This window comes from Aplidium turbinatum, chromosome 15 (genome assembly GCF_918807975.1).
Source record: "Aplidium turbinatum chromosome 15, kaAplTurb1.1, whole genome shotgun sequence".
NCBI classification, from domain to species: Eukaryota; Metazoa; Chordata; class Ascidiacea; order Aplousobranchia; family Polyclinidae; genus Aplidium; species Aplidium turbinatum.
In genome coordinates, this window is record NC_137486.1 from 15,799,435 (window position 1) to 15,822,292 (window position 22,858).

Here is a 22,858-nt window from a genome sequence, read left to right on the forward strand (position 1 = left end):
GGCGCCGGAACGATTTTTGACTGGGGGGGCAAGATTACGAAAAAAGGGCACTTTTGTTTACTAAAAGGCCAATTTTTTTTCAAGTTTTAAGATAAGATATAGCGACAATCCTAATCTATCGGCTCACTATGTAGTGAGTAATGATAGCCTACAAGTGTCCGGTATACAAAGAAGGGCATCATGCTATGTTGTAATGATGTAACCTACTGTCAAGCCTTAAAGCAGCCGGCGGCCATGGCCGCTAAGTAGTGCTTGAATGACCGCCGGTGCTACCTCCTCAATCGGCCAAGTTTGGCCGCCGGTCTCTTCTAGCCAATTATTTAATTTCGCAACAGAATGATCGTGGATTAACTGTCGAAAATATGTAGTATCAAAGAGTGACTCAAAATTAGGTCAGCGCGTCATAATCGCCACTGTTGCATTGTGCGGGAATTGTTATTGATGGAATATAGCCTATCCATCTGCGATCACCAGCGCTGTAAGTCTTGTTTGTAATTCCCGACGTTTATTTTAACAAAGTCTTAATCCGAACTGCTAATTACATCAGCTGACAATTTGTCGTTTTTATGTCGATTCGATGTTGTCGGACATTAAAAAGGAGAACTAGGTTAGTTGACATCCGAGGGGAAAACATTTTTTGATCATATTTTGCAAAAATTATGCTTCTTTTAGTAATGTCCTTCACATCATTGAAATACTTATTTTATTACCTTGAAATTCGAGACAAAGTTAGATTGCATTAACGTTTCCAATTGTGTTTAAGTAGGCTTGAAGCCTGCATGTCGAGACAATAATGATTTATAAGGTTTTGGTAAAAAGTTTTTGGAAAAAATGATTTCTAAGGTTTTTACCAAAACCTTATAAATCATTATTGTCTCGACATGCAGGCTTCAAGCCTACTTAAACACAATTGGAAACGTTAATGCAATCTAACTTTGTCTCGAATTTCTAGTGGTCTTCAGTGCTTCGAATTTATGTTTATTGTTGGAAGTTTTTTACGTAATTTAACGTCAAAAGTAACCACACATTATTAGCCAATCTTTAAAACATTGTGTTCTATTTCTTTTGCCTTCAATCGCACTTTTTTTTTCTGTTGGTCGTCACTGCTTTGAATTTTTATGTTTATTGTTGGAGGTTTTTACGAAATTTATCGTGGAAAGTAACCGCTCACACATCATTGGCCAATTTTTTAAAATATTGCGTGTTTTATTTTTCTTGCCTTCAATCGCACTGCAGTATATAACCTGGTGAAATTTTATTTTGTATGTTATTCGCTCTGAGGATGCGCATTGTCATGGTGCGCGAAACGTCAGTGAAGCAATAAACCATCTTGTTTGTTGTTAATTTTACTTTCAATTTCATCAGATGAACGTAGCAACTAGTGCTAGAAACGATAATTGTCCTGATGAACACCCAAACTTTTCAGTATTCAGAGGAGGTGACTGTAGCCTATAAGCTAAAGGATGCCAAACTCTAAAAATTTTACAGTAAGTCAGGCCTAGGCGAGGTTGGAAATTCCATTGAGCTGAGTTGTGCTACATGTTTGCTCACAATTGTGAAACTTCACTTCTTGGCAACTTCTAAAAAACGGAAACTCTTTCTCTGCCTTCCTAAAAAAGACAGCCTAATTTTTTTGGGTGTGAATTCGAAAAGATTTTAATGCAAACATATGTTGTTTCTTCAGCCTACAAAGTTTGTTGGTTTGTTTCATTTTCTCCACAGTCATTAAGGCTCCAATTGAACGAAAATGGAAGGGACCATACTCCACTTTCCCTTAATTAACTCTTATATAGGCTGTACAAGATCAAGCAACGCTGGTTCGACTCTCCGGGTGTGCGCTTGAGCAATGCACGTTAAGGATTGCTCTCCATTCAGCGGCATCTAATGGATGGAATAATTCTCCGGCAACATTAGGCTACTTCAGCAATCGGAAACTTTACTCTGCCAATCTCGGTGACCGGGCCTGCGTCAGTGTTTCAAAGCCTCTACAAGTACGCGAAACTGCCAATATTAAGCTCTGCAAGAAGCTTTCCCAGTCCGAGGATAAAGATTCAATCAATCAATATTCGGCCATTTGTCTAAAGCTTTTGAAACGCAAACATGGAGCAAAGCTCCGTTTTGAATAGTGTTAGGCGGTAGGGCTTACAGGGCCTTATAGTTTTCCCACTTGCAGTAGCAAGTTAATTTACTGGCGCTTCAAGATAACCCTTTGAAAATGCTTAAAAGTGAATTGTTTTTTGCAAAAGGTAGCTTACTCATCTTACCTCACCCTCCCTATTTCACTTATGGAATTTTAGATGAGGAGAGAATTAAAATAAATAGTATTTGCGAAGAGAAAGCAGGAAAAATGGCAGTGATCAAAAGAAAGAAGCAAATTTTAAACTGCTGTGCTGTGCAGTATAAAAGCTTTTGAAACGCAAACATGGAGAAAGTTCCGTTTTGAATAGTGTTGGCCCACGTAGTTTTCCCACTTGCGTTTCGTAGCCAGGGCCTCCGAGAGAAATCAGTACTGGTCGGGAAACAATACGAAAAATGGGCCCCATAATATTTTTTAGCAAATATACAACTAATTTGTATCTTGCGTTGCAGGTTCGTGTTAAGCTGAAATTAGCCTACTTTCCTCAGCATGAAAAGAACTTCCTTCAATGTAAAAATCAACAATAATCACTGGATTACACTTGCAGCAAAAATGCCATTGAGGCAAACTATTTTGTCTAGAAAGCTTTGTAAACCACAATACAGGCAACGAAAATAGTTCAACCAAGCTTTTAATTCAGGAGTGTCCGAACTTTTTCCCACACGGAGTTGGCCCGTGGGCTGGACTTTGGACATCCCTGATTTAATTCAACCCTTTCTGGACTTTTTGCAATGCAAAGTTACGGATCACAGCATCAAATGATAAAATTTTGCGACGTCTAAGTTGATGCACAACATGTATAGTTAGGCTTTTCAATCCGTTTTGAGTCATAGGCCTACTGGAGCGCAAACAATTCTTTACATATTTCAGTAATTGCTAAAACCACGTTCTCAAAGCGCAACCGTTGGAGATAGCTACCGGAACACAAAAAAAATCATAACAAAACTCTTTGGAAAAACCTTTCTAAATTTGCAATCAATGATTCCTGGTGTAGAGATTATGGGGTGGTTCGTTCTGGTTTGCAGCTGAAGTTTGCTCTGTGGCTTTCTGTCAAAAGGACCAACTCATCCAAAATATCTTGAAAAATGTCATTGTTGTAGCCTACAAATGGTTTAAATTTGTCCCACATGCCCGCAACTGCACAACAGACATACGATGAAATTTTCATGGAACTTTAAACTCATCGACGATATGTTTGAGTTTGTTGATACATTTGTCAATTCCAACAACTTGTTACGGCCAATCTCTGTACAAATCAAACGTCATATAAAACCGTTCAAGTCTACTGAATATTACGTCATGGAACTTGCTAGAAAATGTGCCAAAATTGCACCATCGTTCATAGACTTGTGTCAAACTTGTTTGGACTTGTTTGGGCCTGTTTAAACAGGAAATATTACATCAGCTTTAAACACCTGTTGGAATGACTTCATAATTGTCTTTCATTTATTGCGTCACAGTTACTTTCTACGTGAATTTGAGATATTGATATCTATTCTTGTCATTCGTAAAATGATTGTTTGAAAGTTGGCCGCACATTTAACTGTTGGCTTAGTGCTTGCTAGCTGGACAAAAGTTCCGTCTTTTATCCAAGTAATCTGTTGTGTAGTGACAGTTTAAGTGGTGTAGGCGTTGCACCCCCTCGTTTTCGGTAGCCTCGGGCTAATTTTACAGAAATACACTGTTTGAAAAGAAGTTCAAGTGTGTGTTTCTTCGGTCATTATATACAGACGAACGGATTAGGGAACTTTATGTTAAAATTTTCCCAAGAAGAGATTATGGTTTACCGCTGTGACCACAACTATCGAATCCTTTACAATGTACGGTAGAAAACATTTCCTTCGAATGATTCAGCTAGTTAGCCTAAGTGGAGTTATAAAAGCGTTCTGTCCTCAGGAAAAGAAACTTATTTTCTTTTAAATTTATAATTGCCACTGCAACTTTAGCTTGCGAGTAGTAGCCTACTCTTCTCAGCTTTCTCTTATATAGATTACATCTTCCTTTAATTTCATTAAATTCATCAGTGAATCTTGTTTAGGACCGTAATGCACAAAATGCAAAGCAGTCACATATTTAAAACTGCTAGTTGTAGGCTACTTTAGCATTGACTCAGCTTCCGATCAAACTCTTGTTGGTTCCAACTTGGTGCATTTAAGAAATGTCTTTACAGCTTCAATTGCAAAAGGGTAATGTAAAGCATTGGGTTTGACTGCACCACGTCTTGATTACCCTCTCGAAGTCAATTTTCTTTACAAGATGATAGGACAGCTTTCTTTAGATTTTTCAGAATTTTTTCTCTGACTGGACTATAACTTTAAAGACGTCACAATCTTACAGATAATCAATTAATCCAAAAATGATAAGACATTTGAACAACGCTGTCTGTAGGCAACATTATGAATTCCAACTAGATTTAGCCAAACAAAAACATCCATAAACAAAAAACTCAAATAAAGAAAAAACTCACTATACCTTCCAAAATCACATCATAAAAAGCATGACCACCAAAAGGCTACTTGACCAAACGAAAACAGAAGATCTTTTAACTATGACAAAATTACATCCAATTGTAGCAATAATAAAATCAAAAGTTTTAAAACTGTTCGGCCACACAAAAAGATCACAATTCGGAATCAGCAAAGTTTGCACAGAAGGAAAAGTAGAAGAAAAAAGAAAACGTGGCAGACAACCAAAACGATGGCAAGACAACATCCAATCGTGGACCGGACTCAACTTGGCGACAATTGGAGAGCTGGCTCAAAATCGCCACTCTTGGAAGAAAATAACTCATGATGATGCGCAATCTGCTGCAGGCGGAGATGATGACTGATGATGATCCATAAACAAAAAATATACAGGATTCACTTTCTTTAATCGTGCTTGGACTGATACCTTTAACTTTCCCAGATAACTTATGTTGGATACAACATCCTATGTCTGGCCAACGCAGTTTTTGAAGTTAAGGTTCAGGTGTCAAGCAAAAATAGTTCCCGCTTTGCTAAAACAGCACCAGTTTTCAAGTTGAAACTATCAATACAATCGAAACCGTTCAGTGATACAGAAATCATTTCAGCTTCAGATTTTACGTCTTGAAGCTATTCAACATCGCCTACCTTAACACGAAAATAATTTGATCTTGATGAGAAGCATCGAGAGTGATATTTACAATGATTGAGAAATACTTGGAACTAGGCACTTCATTTAAGAATTTGTTGATTATTTAGTTGGTACATTTTTACTTTAGTACTAAAAATGGGCCCCCCTCAAAAGTGCAAAAACAAAAAACTACTCGTTTTTTCTTTACAATGTTTTGCTAGGGGGGAAACTGGCCCGACTTCCCCCCCCTCTCGGAGCCACTGTTCGTAGCAATCTATTTTCATCCGAAATGCTAAATATTACTAATTTATTTTTAATTTTACAAATTCAAACAAAAAAATACGATAAACTTTATTGTAACTTTACCACGCTTGAGCACCAAACAAGTTTCTTTTCGGCCGACGTTTGATCGGGCTTTTTTCTCTGGAATCAGCCGGCAAGATGGGATGACGTCATTGCGTTTTTGCTAAAAGTGGAATGCGTGAGCGTGACTAGCAACTGAAGCTGATGAGCCTCTGTCTGTGTCTGGCAGTGGAGTTCATGCAACATGCAGACTATAATCTTTTTTGGGTTAGAATATATGAACTTTGTATTTACAAGGCAGTTTTTCTGAGGTATTCAGTTAAGGTGTTAATAAATAAACTGACTGACTGACTTGTGGCTCGGTTAGAATAGAAATTTAGGTTGTAAAGTTGGAGAGCCTGCTTTTGATTGCAGCATACTGGTACTCTTGCCTTGCATATTCTAGTTATTTTCATTTGATTACGACTAAACTATCAAGTTTAATGTCTGTAGTTATTAAGGCTGTGACTATATTTACACTATATAGTGTAATAATAATCTCAATAGTGTTGCCAGATAAGGAATTCTGCCCTAATTTGAGAAAAATTTAAAGCTGTTGAAAATAAAAACTTGTATTTTGGAAATTCTTTTAGTCCTGGGCAGAAATCAAAACCCTAATCTTATTCCTAACTCTAACTCTTACCTTAACCCTTCCTAACTTTAATCCTAACTCTGGCAACACCTGATTGTAACCATGGCATTAAGTGTGGAAAAATAGCCACGTCCAATTATTAAACTTGGTTGTAGTGTACATAAGTCAACAACATGGCTTCATAGGTGTAGTTTGAACCAGGTTTTGTTGCTGCAATTGAGATATCTGATTGACTGATTAAATCTTTATCCTCGGACTGGGAAAGCTTCTTGCAGAGCTTAATCCTGGCAGTTTTGTATACTTGTAGAGGCTTTGAATCACTGACGCAGGCCCATTCACCGAGATTGACAAAGTGAAGTTTCTGGTTGTTCAAGTGTTGTTTGCCGAGTAGCTATTCCCTCCAGTAGTTGACGCTGGATGGAGAGCAGTTGAACCAGTGCCACTTGATCTTGAAGCTTCTTCATTCCAGAAGTCACTCGCTAACCAACTGAGCTATTTGTAAGCTGGGATAAGTCGATACTGTATTCTAGGACATAGCATTATCTTTTTGACTATTTCTGACAACTTATATTTCGGTTAAGCATTTTTGAGTCAGCTGGTAGAGTGTCGAAGGCATCTAACTAATGTTCTGCTCTGATGGTTGTTAAATTGACCCCTATCAACATTGGGCAACTGTCTTGGCAAGGGGCTCTAAAATGAAAGCAGAGGGCTGTAGTCATCTTGCAAGCTGTTAACTCCAATTTGTCTTGAGCAAGTTCACATAGCATTAGTTGAGAGCCTTTTCATTTAATAAATAAGAAAAGTAAATAAATGGATTGAAGAGTTCTGAACTGAAGTGTGAAGATGTCTATGCAAGCTTGGTATTGAAGTTTTGTTATGTTGCCAAAGAAGTCCAGTTGGCTAGGTTTTTGAGGTTTTAAGTTTAGTCTTGCATCAGGTCAGAAACAAACCGGCGACATAAGACAGCATAAGCCTAACTGCTTCATTTTGCTTTAAACATGTTGATCAAGCAGCATATAGACTGCTAAAGCTATTTAGCGCTTTTTCGCAATCATTTTTTCCTATTTGTACTTTGCTACACATGTGTATTTGAATGAAAATGTGAAAAACTACTTTACAAAATCAAACACTAATCTCTATTTTGCTGTACTGAACAATGAAACAATATAAGCCTGTAGCCTTTTGCGACTATTATATTAACTCTGTTCAATTTTATTTATAGTATATACTTTGATTGAAAAATTTGAAATGTTTTTAGCTAAGTTATAAAATGTATGTCTTAAAATGGTCGTGGATTTAGCTTAAAGATATTTGTTCTTTTATTTTTCGTGGAATAATTCTCTATTATGGATATTTCTAGCTCCTTTTTTGTACTGAATGGTGGACAAACATATTGGTTATTGATGTATTTCATACACAGATTATGTTTCGTGTTTATAGTGAATGAATAAAATTGATAATAATGTAACTGATGTTTAATTTTTGTATCTGTTGTAACAATACATAGTCAAACAGTACAATATCGTATTTGCTGTAGGTGTAGCCTCCAGTGGAAGATGCTGTTTGCTGTATACAACAGACTTTTTATACTAAACAGTTAAAATACAAGCCAGTCAGCAAGTCATTTGCTGGCATACCACCAATCAATCATATTGTAAACCAATTACATTGCAACTGGTTCATCCTATGCAATGAAACATTTGTGAAGTTGAAATTACAATACTTTATTTCTTTTATAGGGTTTATGCAAAGCTTTAACTGCTTTTTAGTCTTTTTGCATTAGTAGCAAGATTGAGTCATTAAACTTAATTCAACCAAGACAATGGCCCCATTGATGTTGTTACTAAGATTGTAAGTATAGAATTTTTAATACATAGCACATTTTCCAATTACTTATAAATGCTTCCCATTTTTCTGTTACAAATTTGTGCTTTATGGAATGCTTTACAATAGTTTATTACCTAAGTATTATGTGTTGTCTAAAAACAGTTGACAAGAACACAGACTGACTGCTTTCTAATAATCCCACAATGTAGTCTGGCAAACATTGATGCCCTTCGGTGGTAAAATGAAGGCTTGTGGCTCAAAGATAAAAAAGATCTTATAATTGTGTGTTTATAGATTCGTGTTACATTTGAAATAAATTTTGAAGTGTAAATGATCATTGACTATGGTATTAAACTACTGAGTTGAATTGTTCTTTGTTACTGGAGCAATGTGTGGATAATGTAAAGTGAAGCATGTGTACATATTTGCATTTTTTTGTTCACTGTTTGCACAATCATTTTGCCACCTGGCTCGTCCACACATGGCAAAATCAGTCATAGTTTGCATATGCAAAACATATCAGTATTGGGAAATTTAATGGTAGCAGGTATACATGTCTATAATTGCACTTGTGACATTCGTAGTCAAATTTAACATATTTAAGTTTATTACAATATTAAATACGTAATAGTACAAAACATCTTGTTTAATTTTAGTACATGTTTGTTTGAAAGTCAGCTACTGTACTGCAAGATAAACTGGTTTTATTTGTTCATTGAGAAATCAGCTAAAATATAGAGGCCCAAGTTGTACACAAATATAACATTCTCTTACCTTTCTCTCTTATTCGCGGAATGGCCCGATTCGGTGAGTCCGATTCGGTGAGTCCGATTCGGTGAGTCCGATCCCTTAACGGGGCATTTTTTCATTTTTTTTTTTTAATTATCGGGTACCGTGGCCTAATTATCATTGTCGTTTTAGGGTTAGGGGTTAGGAGTTAGGGTTAGGGGTTAGAGGTTAGGAACTCACCGAATCAGACTCACCGAATCGGACTCACCGAATCGGACTCACCGAATAGTAGCAGACCCCTTATTCGCTTACCTATTCTTACCTCTTTCTCAATCTTGGTATTTTTATTTGATTTGTGTATATTCGCTTTTGTTTCCATACTAATTTAGTTAAATCAAACTCAAATTACTCTCTTTTTAATTGCACTACACAGTGGTATTTGCAACCAAAGCACACAGTCATGTAAAATGATCGAAATGTTGCAGCTGCATTGCCAAGTGGTGAGAGCCCTGCATTGACACTCGCAAGGGCGCTGGTTCAACACCGCTCAAGAGCATACGGCTGTGTCTTTGGCAGGACACTTAAAGGCATGCCTGAAGGTGGTCAGGAAGATTGGCTTCCTTGCCTTCCCGTCCACTTAATCTAAATCTTCAATCACCGGGCGTAAGCCTGGATAGGACAAACAAACATTGAAATGTTTTAACAAAAACAAAATACTAATGTATTGCTTTTTAAATGTGTGTCAGAGAACTAATGAAAGAAACGATGTTGTAGGAGCAAAAAATACGTACGTAAGCAATTCAAGCAGTCACTTATCTTATTGCTCTGGACTCTAGTCCTATAATAGGAAGTTTTTTGCATATTTCTGGCATTTATCGAAAGCAAGTTATGTATTGCAATAGTTTAAAAGGCAAGGTATTCTGATATTATTGTGTGCTTCAACTTGATGCATTGAAACAAGCTATATTTCGTTTTTTATTACATATCGAAATCAGTGAAACGCAAGTCGGCTTATTTAGCAGCAAACATCTACGATTGTTTAGCAAATTAAAAGCTTCTGAATATCCCGTAAGGGTGAAACAGCGTATTCAAGTTACTCATGTACTTTAATACTTGTTTTCTGTATACGACATTCACAGTTTGATTGGCGGCTGCTGTAATTGATATATAGCGAGATCCAGTTTGTCAGGTATACGCCAATAGGCGCAGAGGTTATCCCAAGGTTTTGTGTTGCGCAATCCGTTTTGTGCTTGACGTCACAAAAGATCAGTGAGGTGTGCGCGTCATCTCCCGCCCCTCCTTTGTTTTTCAACCAATCAGCGTCTGGTACGCATCATGACTGGCTTGTATTTTTTTCTTTCGCCGGCTCGGTTGTTTAAATCTGATATGAGCTTTCTCTATATTCTCCCAACTCAGGCCTTTTCTGCCGAATAAACTAACCGTTTGGATGTAAGATCAACAAGCATGAAGTTTGCACGTAGAAAATTAATGCTTAAACCATCTCAAGGAGACTCCCATAAATTCCAAGTTTGTGTTTACCTGGGTCGATAAAGTGAATATGTGTCGTAGTGCACGTTTAACTTATGACGTGTGGGTCGCGCCATGTTCCCCGCATTGTTCTTAGACTGAAGCTCGTGTTGCGAAAGAAGTTGCGCAATATACGCAGCACGGTTTTTTCTGGATTCTTCACTAAATTTCTGACTTGCTTTTCGGGTCAAAAACAGGGTTGCCATGGGGCTGGTTTTGTTTTGGAGTTGTAGAAAAGTTTCAGCAGTCGCGGTTTTTTTTCGTTTGGTTTCGTTCCATTTTTACTGAAATTTTTTCGATTCTGACTATATTTTGGGCTTGTTTCATTACTTGTGACGATTGGCCACTTTGGGGGCACTTTTCAGTAGCAATTGGTCTGAAAATTTCAAAAATATCTGGCAACCTTGGTCAAAACAGAAATTTCCATGCACGTTAGCAATTAGTAAATTCCGTACAATAAAATAATGTAGACTATTGTTATTTCCTGTTTCAAACCCTTCCAAATTGGGTACAACTCTAATTTGCTAAAATCTAATTTTCTTGTATCAAAGCTCGTTTCTCCATGTACATCGGAAAGCGAGCTGATCTTTTCGCAGTATTTTCATCTAATATCTCGGCTAGTTGAAAAGGTTCGTTTTAATATAGCTTGCGCGCAACGATTTTATTTTGGGAACGTTTTAGAATTCAGTTTTTTGAGATTGTAAAAAAATTTCCATGACATCGTAGAAATTTTCTTTTGACATATACAGCCAAGCATCCTACTGTTTTAATTGCTAGCTCGGCTTTGTTTGAGCTCTGTCAACGTCCAATTGTCAAGAAATAACTCACGGTTACACAACAAACGCATTTCAAGCATAAATCATCTCTCATGTATCAACAATTTTTGCTACGTTTTCTTTTTCATTGGCGTGTGTTTTATAGCTGAATATTGCTTTCCTTCCATAACTTTTGTGTGCTTAATGCGAGATTTAAACGTCGTCCCTTCAGTACCTTTGTCGTCCAACAATGACAGTAGCATTTCATGAGTTTCAAAGCGCAAAACTGTCTTGACAGACAATTTGATTCTTGAAGGTGGACACGAACAAGTTTAAATCTCGTTGTTCTTGTTTCTATGAATTTATGCTAGCGTATGCCTTCGCTAAAAATAACTATACCGTTAATTCTGAGCTGAGTCACAATAAATTTTTTGACAATTCTCGCTCTGGCAAAATATTTTTGCCATTTCATGTAAAACCAGTTCGACATCGAAGTTTATAATTTGATCTTATTGGTCAATATTTTATCGTGCCTCCACAGTTGGCGTATCAGCACGTTGGCTTCTTGTTCCCATTGTTCACATGATGACGGAGCGTCGCGTCACATTGGTGGGCGTGTTCACAAAACGCCTCAAAAATTATTTACCCGATTTTGCATGACAAAGCAAAGCTGCTTTTGAGCCGCTCGAAATGGAACATTAAAATCCAATAGCCTTCGACCGTATGCTTGACTTTTGTTTGTGATTGCATATGATCAAAAGAACGTTGGTATTATCATTAACAGGCAGTATACTTCACTTGACAGTCTATTTGACAATGTAAAGTTGCCTGAAACGGCTACAAAAATTTAAAAAAACAACTGAAGAAACGCTAAAGCATAAACGATTGTTTGGAGCATTCTCACTATGAACCCCCATATCCACCACCAGTGCTGCACATAGAGCAAACGATTTCAATTTGGCATGACGTAGAGGTTTTGATTACCCATATGTAACGACACACCTCTTCGTGTGTTGCAATTCTTCTCTCGTCGCTTTTTCCTGACGCATCTGTACTGGTCAGGCGACTTGTAGTTTGTGATAAATCTGAGGATGTACTACGTCATGGCATTGGTGCATATAAATAGACGTTGTTTTCGGGGGTTATCATCATACAGTAGTTTTTGCTGTGAAGCGAGTGAATTCAGCCACGTCGATCCGTTGGTAATTTTCTTCAGAAATGGGAGAAATCTTAATGTGAGTTTGAAAGTGGATGTTATCGTTTATTCAATTTTTCACGAGTATGCTGTGATATAAAGTTTGTCATAATAATATTGATCTTTATCGTTTGTTGTAATTTTTTTCCTGTTTGTACAGAATTTTTTTTTCGTGAAATCTGGTTGTTGGTATGAATTTTTATATTCTTAATCGTTACATTTGATTTTAAATATTTCTAAGCATTGGTAGATGATAAGCAACAACGTTTGACTTTTGTTTTTCAATTGCACATAACATGACTAGGAGTAGTTAATTTGATTTTGCATATTTGTGATGTAATAAACTAGCTTGTGGGTCATATTGTATTGGTCATTGGGAGATGCTTTCAAAGGTTTCTTCAAATGCATGTAGCAAATCAGTACGAATCTAACGATACTTTATCGTTTGCTCAAGCTGTAGTTCCGAAAACTGTTCACCTTGTTTAATAAACAATACCATCTTACAGTTACTTTGGTATTTTTCGCTGTTTTAGGTTTTAATACGATTTTATTTTGGAAATTTTTCAAAGTCTTAATATATAAAACGCAAAGTTTTTAGCATAGCGCAAGGCTCCCTAAGTAACAAATAGACATTTAAAGCAAAAAAAAAAAAACAGACTTGGCTTGAACAATTGACTTTTGAATCTTCGCATTGTTTTTGTTTGATGAAGTTCAATACAGTTGGGCTGAAGTTTATAACAGAACAAATGTCATAAACATTGTTTTAAGCGTTTATAGAAATGTTGAGAATTAGTTTTGGAATGGTGAACTTGCGGGTATTTCTAGTAAATCCCAGTTTGACCTACGTTAATATATGAAAAAGCAAGTTTTTAATTACAATGATCTGCAGTTATTATTAATTCATGAACATAAAACATGCAATATAAAAGAAAGAACATTTTAAGTGGCCTCATTCTAATTAGGTTAAAATATAGCAATCTAAACTTTGAGTTTGCTGCAAAAATCGTTTGTCCAACACAAATGTAAACACCGTCCAATCTGTAAGGACAAGTTCAATGTCTTAACCAGCAGTTAGTTCTATCGAGATGTTGTTTTAATGCTAAAATTGTACCGATTTGATGCTGATTTTTTAATAATTATTAAATTCGCTTGTTCACAATCTTCAACCAAATCTTTTCCTGGTCTTCATGTGGACGTGCCAGTTGAAGCAAAGCTGTTTGGTTGGGTTGTACCGGGTGCATAATATGACAACAAGAATACAGTCTAGAAAGTTTTTTGCCCTTGTCTGACTTTTGGCGGCAACAAAAAGGCACAGCAAATATCATTCTAAAGTTATTTTCTCAATGATACGTCATTTCTGGTTGCTCAAATACCAACACTGTGTTGTGTCACACTACTGTAGTTTCCACCCTTAATAATATGTGACGAATCAAAGAACTGCGCGACATTTACTGAACGTAACACTCTGCTGAACCACGCAACGGAGAATAGGTTATTTTCAGCCGGTCTTGCGTAATATTCAAACAGAAATGTGAATGCTCTTTGTTCTACGTTGTACAATGTAGTCTGCAGTGTCTTCTATCAAACGGAAACGGAACTGCGTGGTTGCGACGTTTCGAAGAAACTGTAAGAAAAACCCGCCTGCAGTACCATCTTTAGGTGTCACATTTGTGACTCTTTGCATTGTTCACCGAAAGTTTTAATCAATATTTTCAGCGTATATGCGCGTCTTTGGATTTCCCAGATGATGCAGTTGTTTATGATGTTTCGTGCTTTTTGGGTTCAGCTGAACTGCTGCCGTTGGCCGCACGAACACTACGTGCATATCCGCACGGAATTTTGCCAGCTTGACCGCAAATGTCAACAAGCTCGGTTCTTTTCGGATTTTTTTCCATTAACAAATGCACTCCGTTAAGACTTAAGCAGCGTTTGTCAATTAAAAAAATTGCTCTATTTCAGTCTGAACTGCTCGTCTGTTTTTACTGATCTATTTTAAAGATATTGTGCAGTACTTCGAAAGGGGGACTGTCAATTTGCTAATTAACGTTTTGAGCACACAAACAAAACTTTACGAAATCATATTTCAGAATTACGAGCAAAACATCCAACCAAGCGGAATAAATCTGCTACAAATTTGTTGTGTCTGATACCAGTTGAAAGTCATTCAAGAGTGCCAGCTTTAACAACCTCACCGACAGATTTTGACTGGTCATAACGCTGCTCTTGACATTCTAAGCAAGGCAACCGGCGTATTCTAAACCTTTTGTGTCGTTCGAAAGTGATGTTTATCTTTATTTTTTATTCCTGACAACGGTCAATACCAGCACCGCTCATCGTGTGATACTTTTGTTTACTTTGCAGGCCTAGTTCAGCCTTACTCCAAAGGGTCGGTCACAAAGCCGCAGCGGCATTTGTATCAAGACAAGATCGATCTCTCAATGTGGTTCACGGTGACTTTGAAAAATTACCTGTCGGAGTAAAGGTACAGTAGACATCCATGTTGTGCATGTTTTTTTGTTTAATTTTTTCAATATGAAACAAACACCATCATCACGTTGCTTACTTTTTTGATAATTTTGGTTATCGCTGCTAAGCAAGAGTACCGTACGAACTTCAGTGCAAAATTCACACAAGATCTTGCTTACTGATAGCTTCTGTGCTGCTTTCATGTCGTCAGATGTTCTCATTGGCTGAGTTCAATCGGTTCAACTCGATTCATGAATGCATTTCATTTTCAATTTACTTATATAGCTTAAATACAAAATGTGAAAGCATGAAAAGACAAAGCAAAGTTGAAGACCATTTTCCTGTGTTGAAATGTTGTATGGTTTCCGTGGAGGACCCAGTCTGAAAATACCGGCATATTGGCTCAAGCTCTCCTCTTTGACGTTGCGAAATGCTGGCTACAAATCAGTTTTTTTCCTGAGTTACAATTTTTTGACATTTCATTTCAGAGTTTCATTGTTGAAAACGAAGCTTTGTGCCAGCCTGACAGTGTCCACATATGCGATGGCTCTGAAGCTGAAAACAAGCAGTTACTTGCTGAAATGCAGAAAGATGGGGAAATCAAAAAGTTGACTAAATACGATAATTGGTGGGCACCATCAAATATTTTAATGCCTCAAAGATTTGTGTCGTGTGATATGGCATTCTGCATTTGCACCAAGTAGAGCTGTGTAACTGTGTTTTCTTTTTTTGGGTCTGTGTTTGATTTTGTAGAATGGCCTCTCGTTTATACCACATTCTATGGAGTGATAGGCCACATTTAGTACCGGAAAACCACAAACCTTTTCTGATGTTGAAGTAAATCAGAAATCTCTTAAGTAGATTGGTGCTTAACCTGACAAAACAAGACGTAGGCTTGTCGATCGTTTACCATCTATGAGTATAAATCATTTGATTTGTTGAACTTTTTTTTGTAGCTGGTACGCAAGGACTGACCCAAAAGATGTCGCTAGAGTAGAAAGCAAAACGGTGATTTGCACTGAAAATGAACGAGACACCATCCCAAAGACTAAAGACGGCGTGAAAGGCCAATTAGGTCACTGGATTTCTCCCGAGAATCTACAGACAGCATTACATGAAAGATTTCCTGGCTGCATGAAAGGTTAGACATCATTTACTTGTTTACATTGAAGCTATGTAAAAAATGAAGATACTGCCACTTTACACAGCTGAGTGATGCATAGTTTAAGAATGCAAATGTCTCCTGCTTAGCAACACTGTGAACACTATTTTTTTTTCTAGGACGGACAATGTATGTCATTCCCTTCAGCATGGGTCCTCCTGGGGGCTCAATATCAAAATACGGGGTCCAACTTACCGACTCCAAGTACGTGGTAGCCAGCACACGCATCATGACACGGATCACACCAGAAGTATTCACTCTGATCGCTCATGGAAACGGAAAATTTGTTAAATGTCTCCACTCCGTCGGCTGCCCGAAGCCTTTGACAAGTAGGTCATTAGAAGTTGTTTTTACACAAGGTTGTTTTAACAGTGTTGCATCCATAGGCATACGGGGAGCAGCTGACACGCTCCGTTGCTGTCAATTCTCTACTCTGTTGCTTTTGTAATCTCAGTGTAATGCAGATCGTCTTAATAGGCCCAAAGTGAAACGTGATTATTTTGATGATTATAAATGCGAACTCTTTTCAAAGGGGTTTCGACAAAGCAATATTGTATTGCACCTTTAACTCATTTTCAAACAGTTTTCCCCCATGTTTCAGTAGTGATGGAATTATTTTCTTCCAAGAGTTTTTGAGCAATTGTTTTTTGATCATGAAGCTGTAAACAAAAAAGTCACTAATTTAATCAATTATTCCCACCACAGAACAACTCGTCAACAACTGGCCTTGCAATCCAGCCAAAGTGATCGTATCGCACATTCCCGCACAGAACAAAATCATCTCATACGGGAGCGGATACGGCGGAAACTCTCTGCTTGGCAAGAAGTGCTTCGCCTTGAGAATCGGTTCAACGATCGCGCAGCGTGAAGGATGGCTGGCCGAGCACATGCTGGTAGGTGCACCAGTCGCCTTACCTACTTTCGTTTAAATCGATTGATTTTGAAAGCTCCAAATGCTGCTTGTGGATAGCGAGCTTTATCCCCGACAGCAAAATCCGTCATTTTTACATTGATTCAACGTCAAAAAATGACCAATTTTGCTGTCCGGGATGCGAAATTTTTTTCCCTCGAGATTTCTGTCTCATTGATTCTAGTCACTCTAAAAGTAAGATTTTCCGAAAGTGTTTTGAGAGATTGGTTGATTCAGATTGCGACATAACTATTTGCCAATGAAATTCTGCAATGATAATAAAATATAAGCTTTCCCTTACCTTACTTTTTTTGAAAAGCTCTTGTGCACTGCAAAAATTAATTTAAAGAAAAAAAAAAGTTTGAATTCGACGGGCGTCGAACCTTCGTTCTCACGATCACTAGGCAGAGGATGAAACCACTGAACCAACCGTACCAACGAGAAAATGTTGCATTTACACGGTTTTAATACAAACTTTTACCAAAATATGTAAATGAGACAGATATCTCGTGGAAAAAAAATTCGCGTCCGAGATAAACGTCCCCTGTTCATCACATGTATAGCATTGTATTGTTTTTATATCGTAGTTGTTAATCTTTTTTGTCTTAACCGCAGCTTATCAAATTGTTTTTTTTCTGCTTTAGATTCTAGGAATCACAAATCCAGAAGGGCGCAAGAAATACATTGCTGCTGCTTTCCCAAGTGCATGCGGTAAAACAAACCTTGCTATGATGGAACCAACGTTACCAGGATGGAAGGTAGGAACCAAAACTCTTCGAGCAGTGGCGTAATCAATGCAGTTCCTGCGTAGAGATGCTGAACAATAGATTATTATTACTGCCATTCAGCTAAAACGTGACACTGTATTCTGAAAGTTTACATCCAGTTAACATCGCTTTTGGTTGATCTGACCTTGTCCGAGTGCTAGATAGGAGCTACGGTATACAAACATGCTTTAAACGTTTTAACTGCCTTATCAGCTTTTGCTTTCCCAAATTGCCGATCATAAAAAAGCTCTTGCGAAAGCGCTCTTGCGTAACACTTACCATGCACCAAAAAGCCGGTTCGGCAAGTCCACCAAACATTGCTTTATGTCGAATCAACGTGTTAAAAATTCATTTCTTGATCGAACGTGCACTGGTCAGGTTGAATGTGTCGGTGACGACATAGCATGGATGAAGTTCGATAAAGCCGGCCGCTTGAGAGCAATCAATCCTGAAAATGGATTTTTTGGAGTGGCTCCCGGGACGTCAGAAAAGACTAATCCAAACGCGCTCAAAGCTTGCATGTCCAACACAGGTAACGCAGCACGCAATATCTTGAAACAATCAAACGTTTGTTACAATGAACTATAGAAAGTAGTGTGATGTTTTTTCCCGTGGAGTAAAACCTGTGAAGCTGAAAGTTGATGACGTTTAAAGTTGGAAATGCAACTCTCGTTGCATCGTGTGTCAATCATTAACGTGAAAACGACTTTTTCAAGACACGTGATCACCCTCTGAAGGTTGTGGTTTCACCGTTTCAGTAATCTTAAAATTAAATGAAATTGATTGTCATTCAAAATTTTCAACATTCTTCAGTCTTCACTAACGTTGCTGAGACGTCAGATGGCGGCGTGTACTGGGAAGGCATGAATGGAATTCCACAAGGAGTCAAAATCACGTCATGGCTCGGCGATGAATGGACGCCTGGTAGGTTTGTGAACAAAAACGACTTTGAGATAGGCTGTGTGTTTATAGAGGGAAAGGCAATGGCCGAAATACGCATTAGCATTACCAATGTTGTATTCTATACACTACAGGGGATCTTTGTAGAAGCCTTCAAAAAATGGTCGATAAGAAATACTTGGTTAAAGTGCGATGTACTTTTGCCGGTGGTGAAAAAGATTTCGACCGACTACAATATTTCCGCACCCTTGAATATCTTGCATTTAACCGTAACTTGCGATAAATGTCTTTACTGTTTTATTGATTTGATTTTTATATATTTTTTAAAGAATCTGGCAAGCCTGCCGCCCATCCAAACTCAAGGTTCTGTGCCCCAGCAAGACAGTGTCCCACAATTGACCCGAACTGGGAGAATCACGATGGAGTTCCCATCGATGCCATCGTGTTTGGAGGAAGAAGACCGAAAGGTATGGTGAGGATTTAGTAAAACAAACAATAGAATCTGCATTCTGCCACCTTATTGGGACTTTTTTCATGCACTGGATGCAATAATAATGTTAATTAACTTGTCTTGTTCAGGTGTACCTCTTGTGTACGAGTCATTTAACTGGCAACACGGCGTCTTTCTCGGTGCTTCGATGAGGTCAGAGACTACCGCAGCGGCCGAGCACAAAGGTATCATCGCATGTTGCTGATGCTCGTGCAATCATATATTCATCGCCATTTATATTGGCTTAGTTTAGAAAATTCAGCAAACATTATCAAATTAACAACGCTTCACTCGTCGTACACGGATGCTCAGCATCACGCTGAAGGCTTGTTTGTAGATGTTTTTTTTTTGTCATTTCTCTATTCGAAGTCTGGTATCACAGCGTATCTGCTGCTATTCAGTAAAACGTTTAATTCACAAATGCCTATACCTTTTTCTAACTATTGCATTTATCATACCTGCGCCATTGCCTTGGCCAAACATACATGCAAATCAAAAAAAAAGTCTTTTTGTGTATACTCACTTTTGAGCATAGATCTGCAAAAGTGTAAGCAAACTTCGTTAAATTTATAAGCATGTTGACTGTGTTGTATTTTCTAGGTAAATCGATTATGCACGATCCTTTTGCCATGAGGCCCTTCTTCGGATACAACTTCGGAAAATACCTTGCTCATTGGCTCAGCGTCAACCAATCAGGAAGACATATGCCTAAGATCTTCCATGTCAACTGGTTCAGAAAGGTCGGTTGTTGCGGGTGCCTTTTTGTTTGCTGTGCATGTTAGAATTGCTCAATGCTCCCTACTGCACACGCCATTGCATAAAAAGTTGGCAAACAAGTTAAAAGTTCGTGATTGGAAGATGCCATTACATGAGCAGCATGCAAGTGATGTGGATCTGTCTGGTTTAAACCCGAGGAATTAAATTATCGCTCTGCCACTGAGACATTAGTGTGCGTACTCTTGACTTGTATCTGCAGCCCAATATTTACTTCATAACAAGAAGTTCACAACAATGTTTTTATAGCGCTGTTTCCATCGCAGATATGTGGTGTTTTCAGCGCTTTGCAGTTTTAGCTCAACCGTATCGACTTTTAAAAAGTCTTTGGCATGACCACACAGGGTATCCAACCCATGTTTACCGATTTAGAGGCGGACGCTCTCACCACTAAGCCACTTTCACGATGAATCAAAGGAAACGCGTACTTTGCCTACCGACGTAGCGTATCAGGCCTAATGTTTTGAAATGTTTTTTCAGAACGAGGGCGGTAAATTCATGTGGCCTGGATTTGGTGAAAACTCTCGTGTCTTGGAATGGATTTTTAAGCGAACGGATGTCCCTGATGGAGATCTTATTGATGCGAGCCAGTCTTCCATCGGAATTCTTCCCTCATCAAGTGGCATCAATCTTGCCGGATTGAAAGAAAATGTTGACATGAGAGAACTGTTTTCTCTTCCAAAAGAGTTTTGGATGGACGAAGTAGAAGCGATTCGTAAATATTTTGACGAGCAAGTCCATGAAGATCTTCCCAGCGAAGTTGCTCAGGAATTAGACTCTCTTGAGAATCGTGTTAGAAACATGTAGGTCAAAATTCCATTGAAAGATTTCAAATTTGTTCTGTGTGAGGCGTAAATCAACGTGTCGTTTAAACCGCAATATTTGAACTTGAGGCTTCGCTGAAGTTACGTGAAGACTGAAGATATATTTTGGTGTATGATTTGTGTTTGTTTTCTTTTGATTTTTATAGACAACTTTTTCTGCTATCTTTACTTTGATTATCCCTGATTTAATAACAATTCAGCTCTTTTTGACATCACAGCTTTTAAAATGATTTCGAAACTTGAGTAGAAATACCATGCTTTAATTTTCCAAGGTGAAAGTGCGAACAACCAGTTGGTTTTAACGCACACCTTTCTTTAAAGTTTGAGGCATATTGTCTCGAAATTTTTTGTGTTATATAACTGCATAAAAATATAAGCAATTTTAAACTGTTCTTTCGAGCTGCATTTTGCTCAACCAGCTCTTACCTCTAATTACAATATAATTGGTCAGTTTTTTCTATATTGTTGTTTGTTTAACCATGTTTTCTTATTAACCACGTTTGCATACCGTACTGTATGCGCCAAATGAAGTCTTTACCGGGATATAGGCTGGGCATTTAGAATGTGATTTTATCATGGTTGTCGGATTTTGGCAAAGTTTTTTTTTTTGAGTAAGCAGCAACAAAACCACCATTTACTTTTCCACTGAGCAATTTTTTTTTACGTTGATCAATCGAGGGTTAAATCTTGAATGAAAGTATAGAACAAACCTGCTGTCTGATATCTCTTGCTGTGGCTGTGATATTCAATTCATCTGAGTTTTAAAAAGCTTTTTTTTTTGTTGGCTGAATTGACATTAGAATGAACAGTTTGAGCACTACACTTATCACTAGCCAAGACGATCAAGCAGAGATGGCTGTCGAAATTTTGTTGTTAAGGGGTGCCTGGCACCCCTAGCCTGAAACGCTATCAGCAGTACATTGTGCTTTTCCAACAACCTTTACGCTCTTGAAGTCGTCGTCTTCAATTCGTTGGGATTGTCAGAGTCGTTACGGTCACGTGACTACGCTGAGGCTAAAGCCAACGAGATTAGAACAGTGGAGTGCACATACGATAAAATCTTGTAACTTGTTATCAATTGAAAATGACCATTTTTTGTTAACTCGACGCTTGTCTTGTTGACGGCCATCGTGCTTCTACATCTGCGCAATTGGAAATTTACAGCGCACTATCTCACCGCTATTTCTTGTGCAACATCTCACATCAACCGTGTTGAGATTAAACGCATACTATTCGTGCTTCTGTTGAATACATTTCAGGGTGAACAAAATCTTACAACGTGTACCAGGTTCGTCACCCATTGAAATTACTGCCCTTAATAATTTAAGCCTTCGTCAACTGGGTTCTGCTCTTGAGATAGTGAAATGGATTAAATGCCAATGAAATCAAAAGAGTTTTAGAAACTAGTTTGTGCTTTAGCTTTAAGTAGGCCTACATGTAAATAACACATGTGCATCACGGTTGTGTACAAAATAGGCTACACGTAACCTCCTGGTTGTGTGAGGTTATGCAAATTTGCAACATTGGCCTATTAGTGGTCAATTGAAACATTTGTTTGTTTCATTTCACAAATATTCATTCTATTCTCTCAAAGCCGTGTACTTTCCAATTTTTTTTAAGGCGCTACGGGTTAAACTGCTGTGCAGACATTTTAAAGACGTATCTGAGTTCTATTGGTTTACTGCATATGAAAAACCCTACTAAAATTGGGCAAGACGCACGAGATCGATCAAACTGGAACATCATTGTACCTCGAGGGCTGTATCAGCTATGGCAGGGCTTCCCAAACTTTATTGCTCACGACCCCTTTTGATCTAAAATGTTTCGCGGCCCCTTACGATTAAAACGACGAACAGTATGAAATATACATTTGTGATATTTATCGAAAAGCTTAGATAAAACGAAAACCAAAAATAATTTACCGGCACTCAGTTCAGTTTGTTTTTATTTCTGACCATCACAACGAAGCCTATTGGAAACAAAACGAAAAAGCAAACACATTTATTGAGTGTGATGGGTGTGACTGCCTTCTACTACAAAGCAAGTCCACACGTGGCTCAATGTTAGTTAAAGCTGGCCTCAAGACAGTCAAGAAAACATTTCAGACAAATCATTTTGAAATTTCGGTTTCCAGATGTTCAATTTTTTGATGAACGCATCGATTTTAGATTTCAATGCAAAATATTGATGTTTTCTCCTAGGAGGGACAAATTAAATTCGTTTAGTTTTTCGAACAAGTCTGATATTTGACATAGTTTCAAAAGCTAGATGTAGTAGTAAGTTAGTCCAGGATTTTTTGGTGTATGTTTTTCTACAGGGAGCAATGGAACACGCCCTTGCTTACCCCCAACCTCCATTTAAAAAC

General features: G+C 37.9%; 1 protein-coding gene across 2 annotated transcripts; it reads left to right on the top strand.

The window, feature by feature from the left end:
* Window positions 1-7,904: 7,904 nt before the first annotated feature.
* Window positions 7,905-21,731, top strand: LOC145784832 (phosphoenolpyruvate carboxykinase, cytosolic [GTP]-like). Of its 2 annotated transcripts, none has more exons than XM_082596672.1 (13): window positions 7,905-8,018; window positions 14,562-14,682; window positions 15,155-15,294; window positions 15,623-15,807; window positions 15,948-16,157; window positions 16,534-16,721; window positions 17,383-17,496; window positions 17,884-18,037; window positions 18,319-18,429; window positions 18,735-18,872; window positions 18,985-19,080; window positions 19,496-19,635; window positions 20,150-21,731. In XM_082596672.1, exons 1-13 carry the CDS (start codon window positions 7,990-7,992, stop codon window positions 20,474-20,476), a joined length of 1,953 nt encoding a protein of 650 aa, XP_082452798.1. In that variant the 5' UTR covers window positions 7,905-7,989; the 3' UTR covers window positions 20,477-21,731. The 2 variants fall into 2 exon arrangements, with proteins under 2 accessions (XP_082452798.1, XP_082452799.1); XM_082596673.1 differs by lacking the exon at window positions 7,905-8,018 and adding an exon at window positions 12,119-12,240.
* The last annotated feature ends 1,127 nt before the right edge of the window (window positions 21,732-22,858 follow it).

Excerpts from the sequence above, each read along its gene's own strand:
- LOC145784832 (XM_082596672.1), top strand. The coding sequence starts at position 7,990 with ATGGCCCCATTGATGTTGTTACTAAGATT. Across the intron at positions 17,497-17,883 it reads CAACGTTACCAGGATGGAAG|GTTGAATGTGTCGGTGACGA; the intron begins GTAGGAACCAAA and ends TGCACTGGTCAG. Across the intron at positions 18,038-18,318 it reads AGCTTGCATGTCCAACACAG|TCTTCACTAACGTTGCTGAG; the intron begins GTAACGCAGCAC and ends AACATTCTTCAG.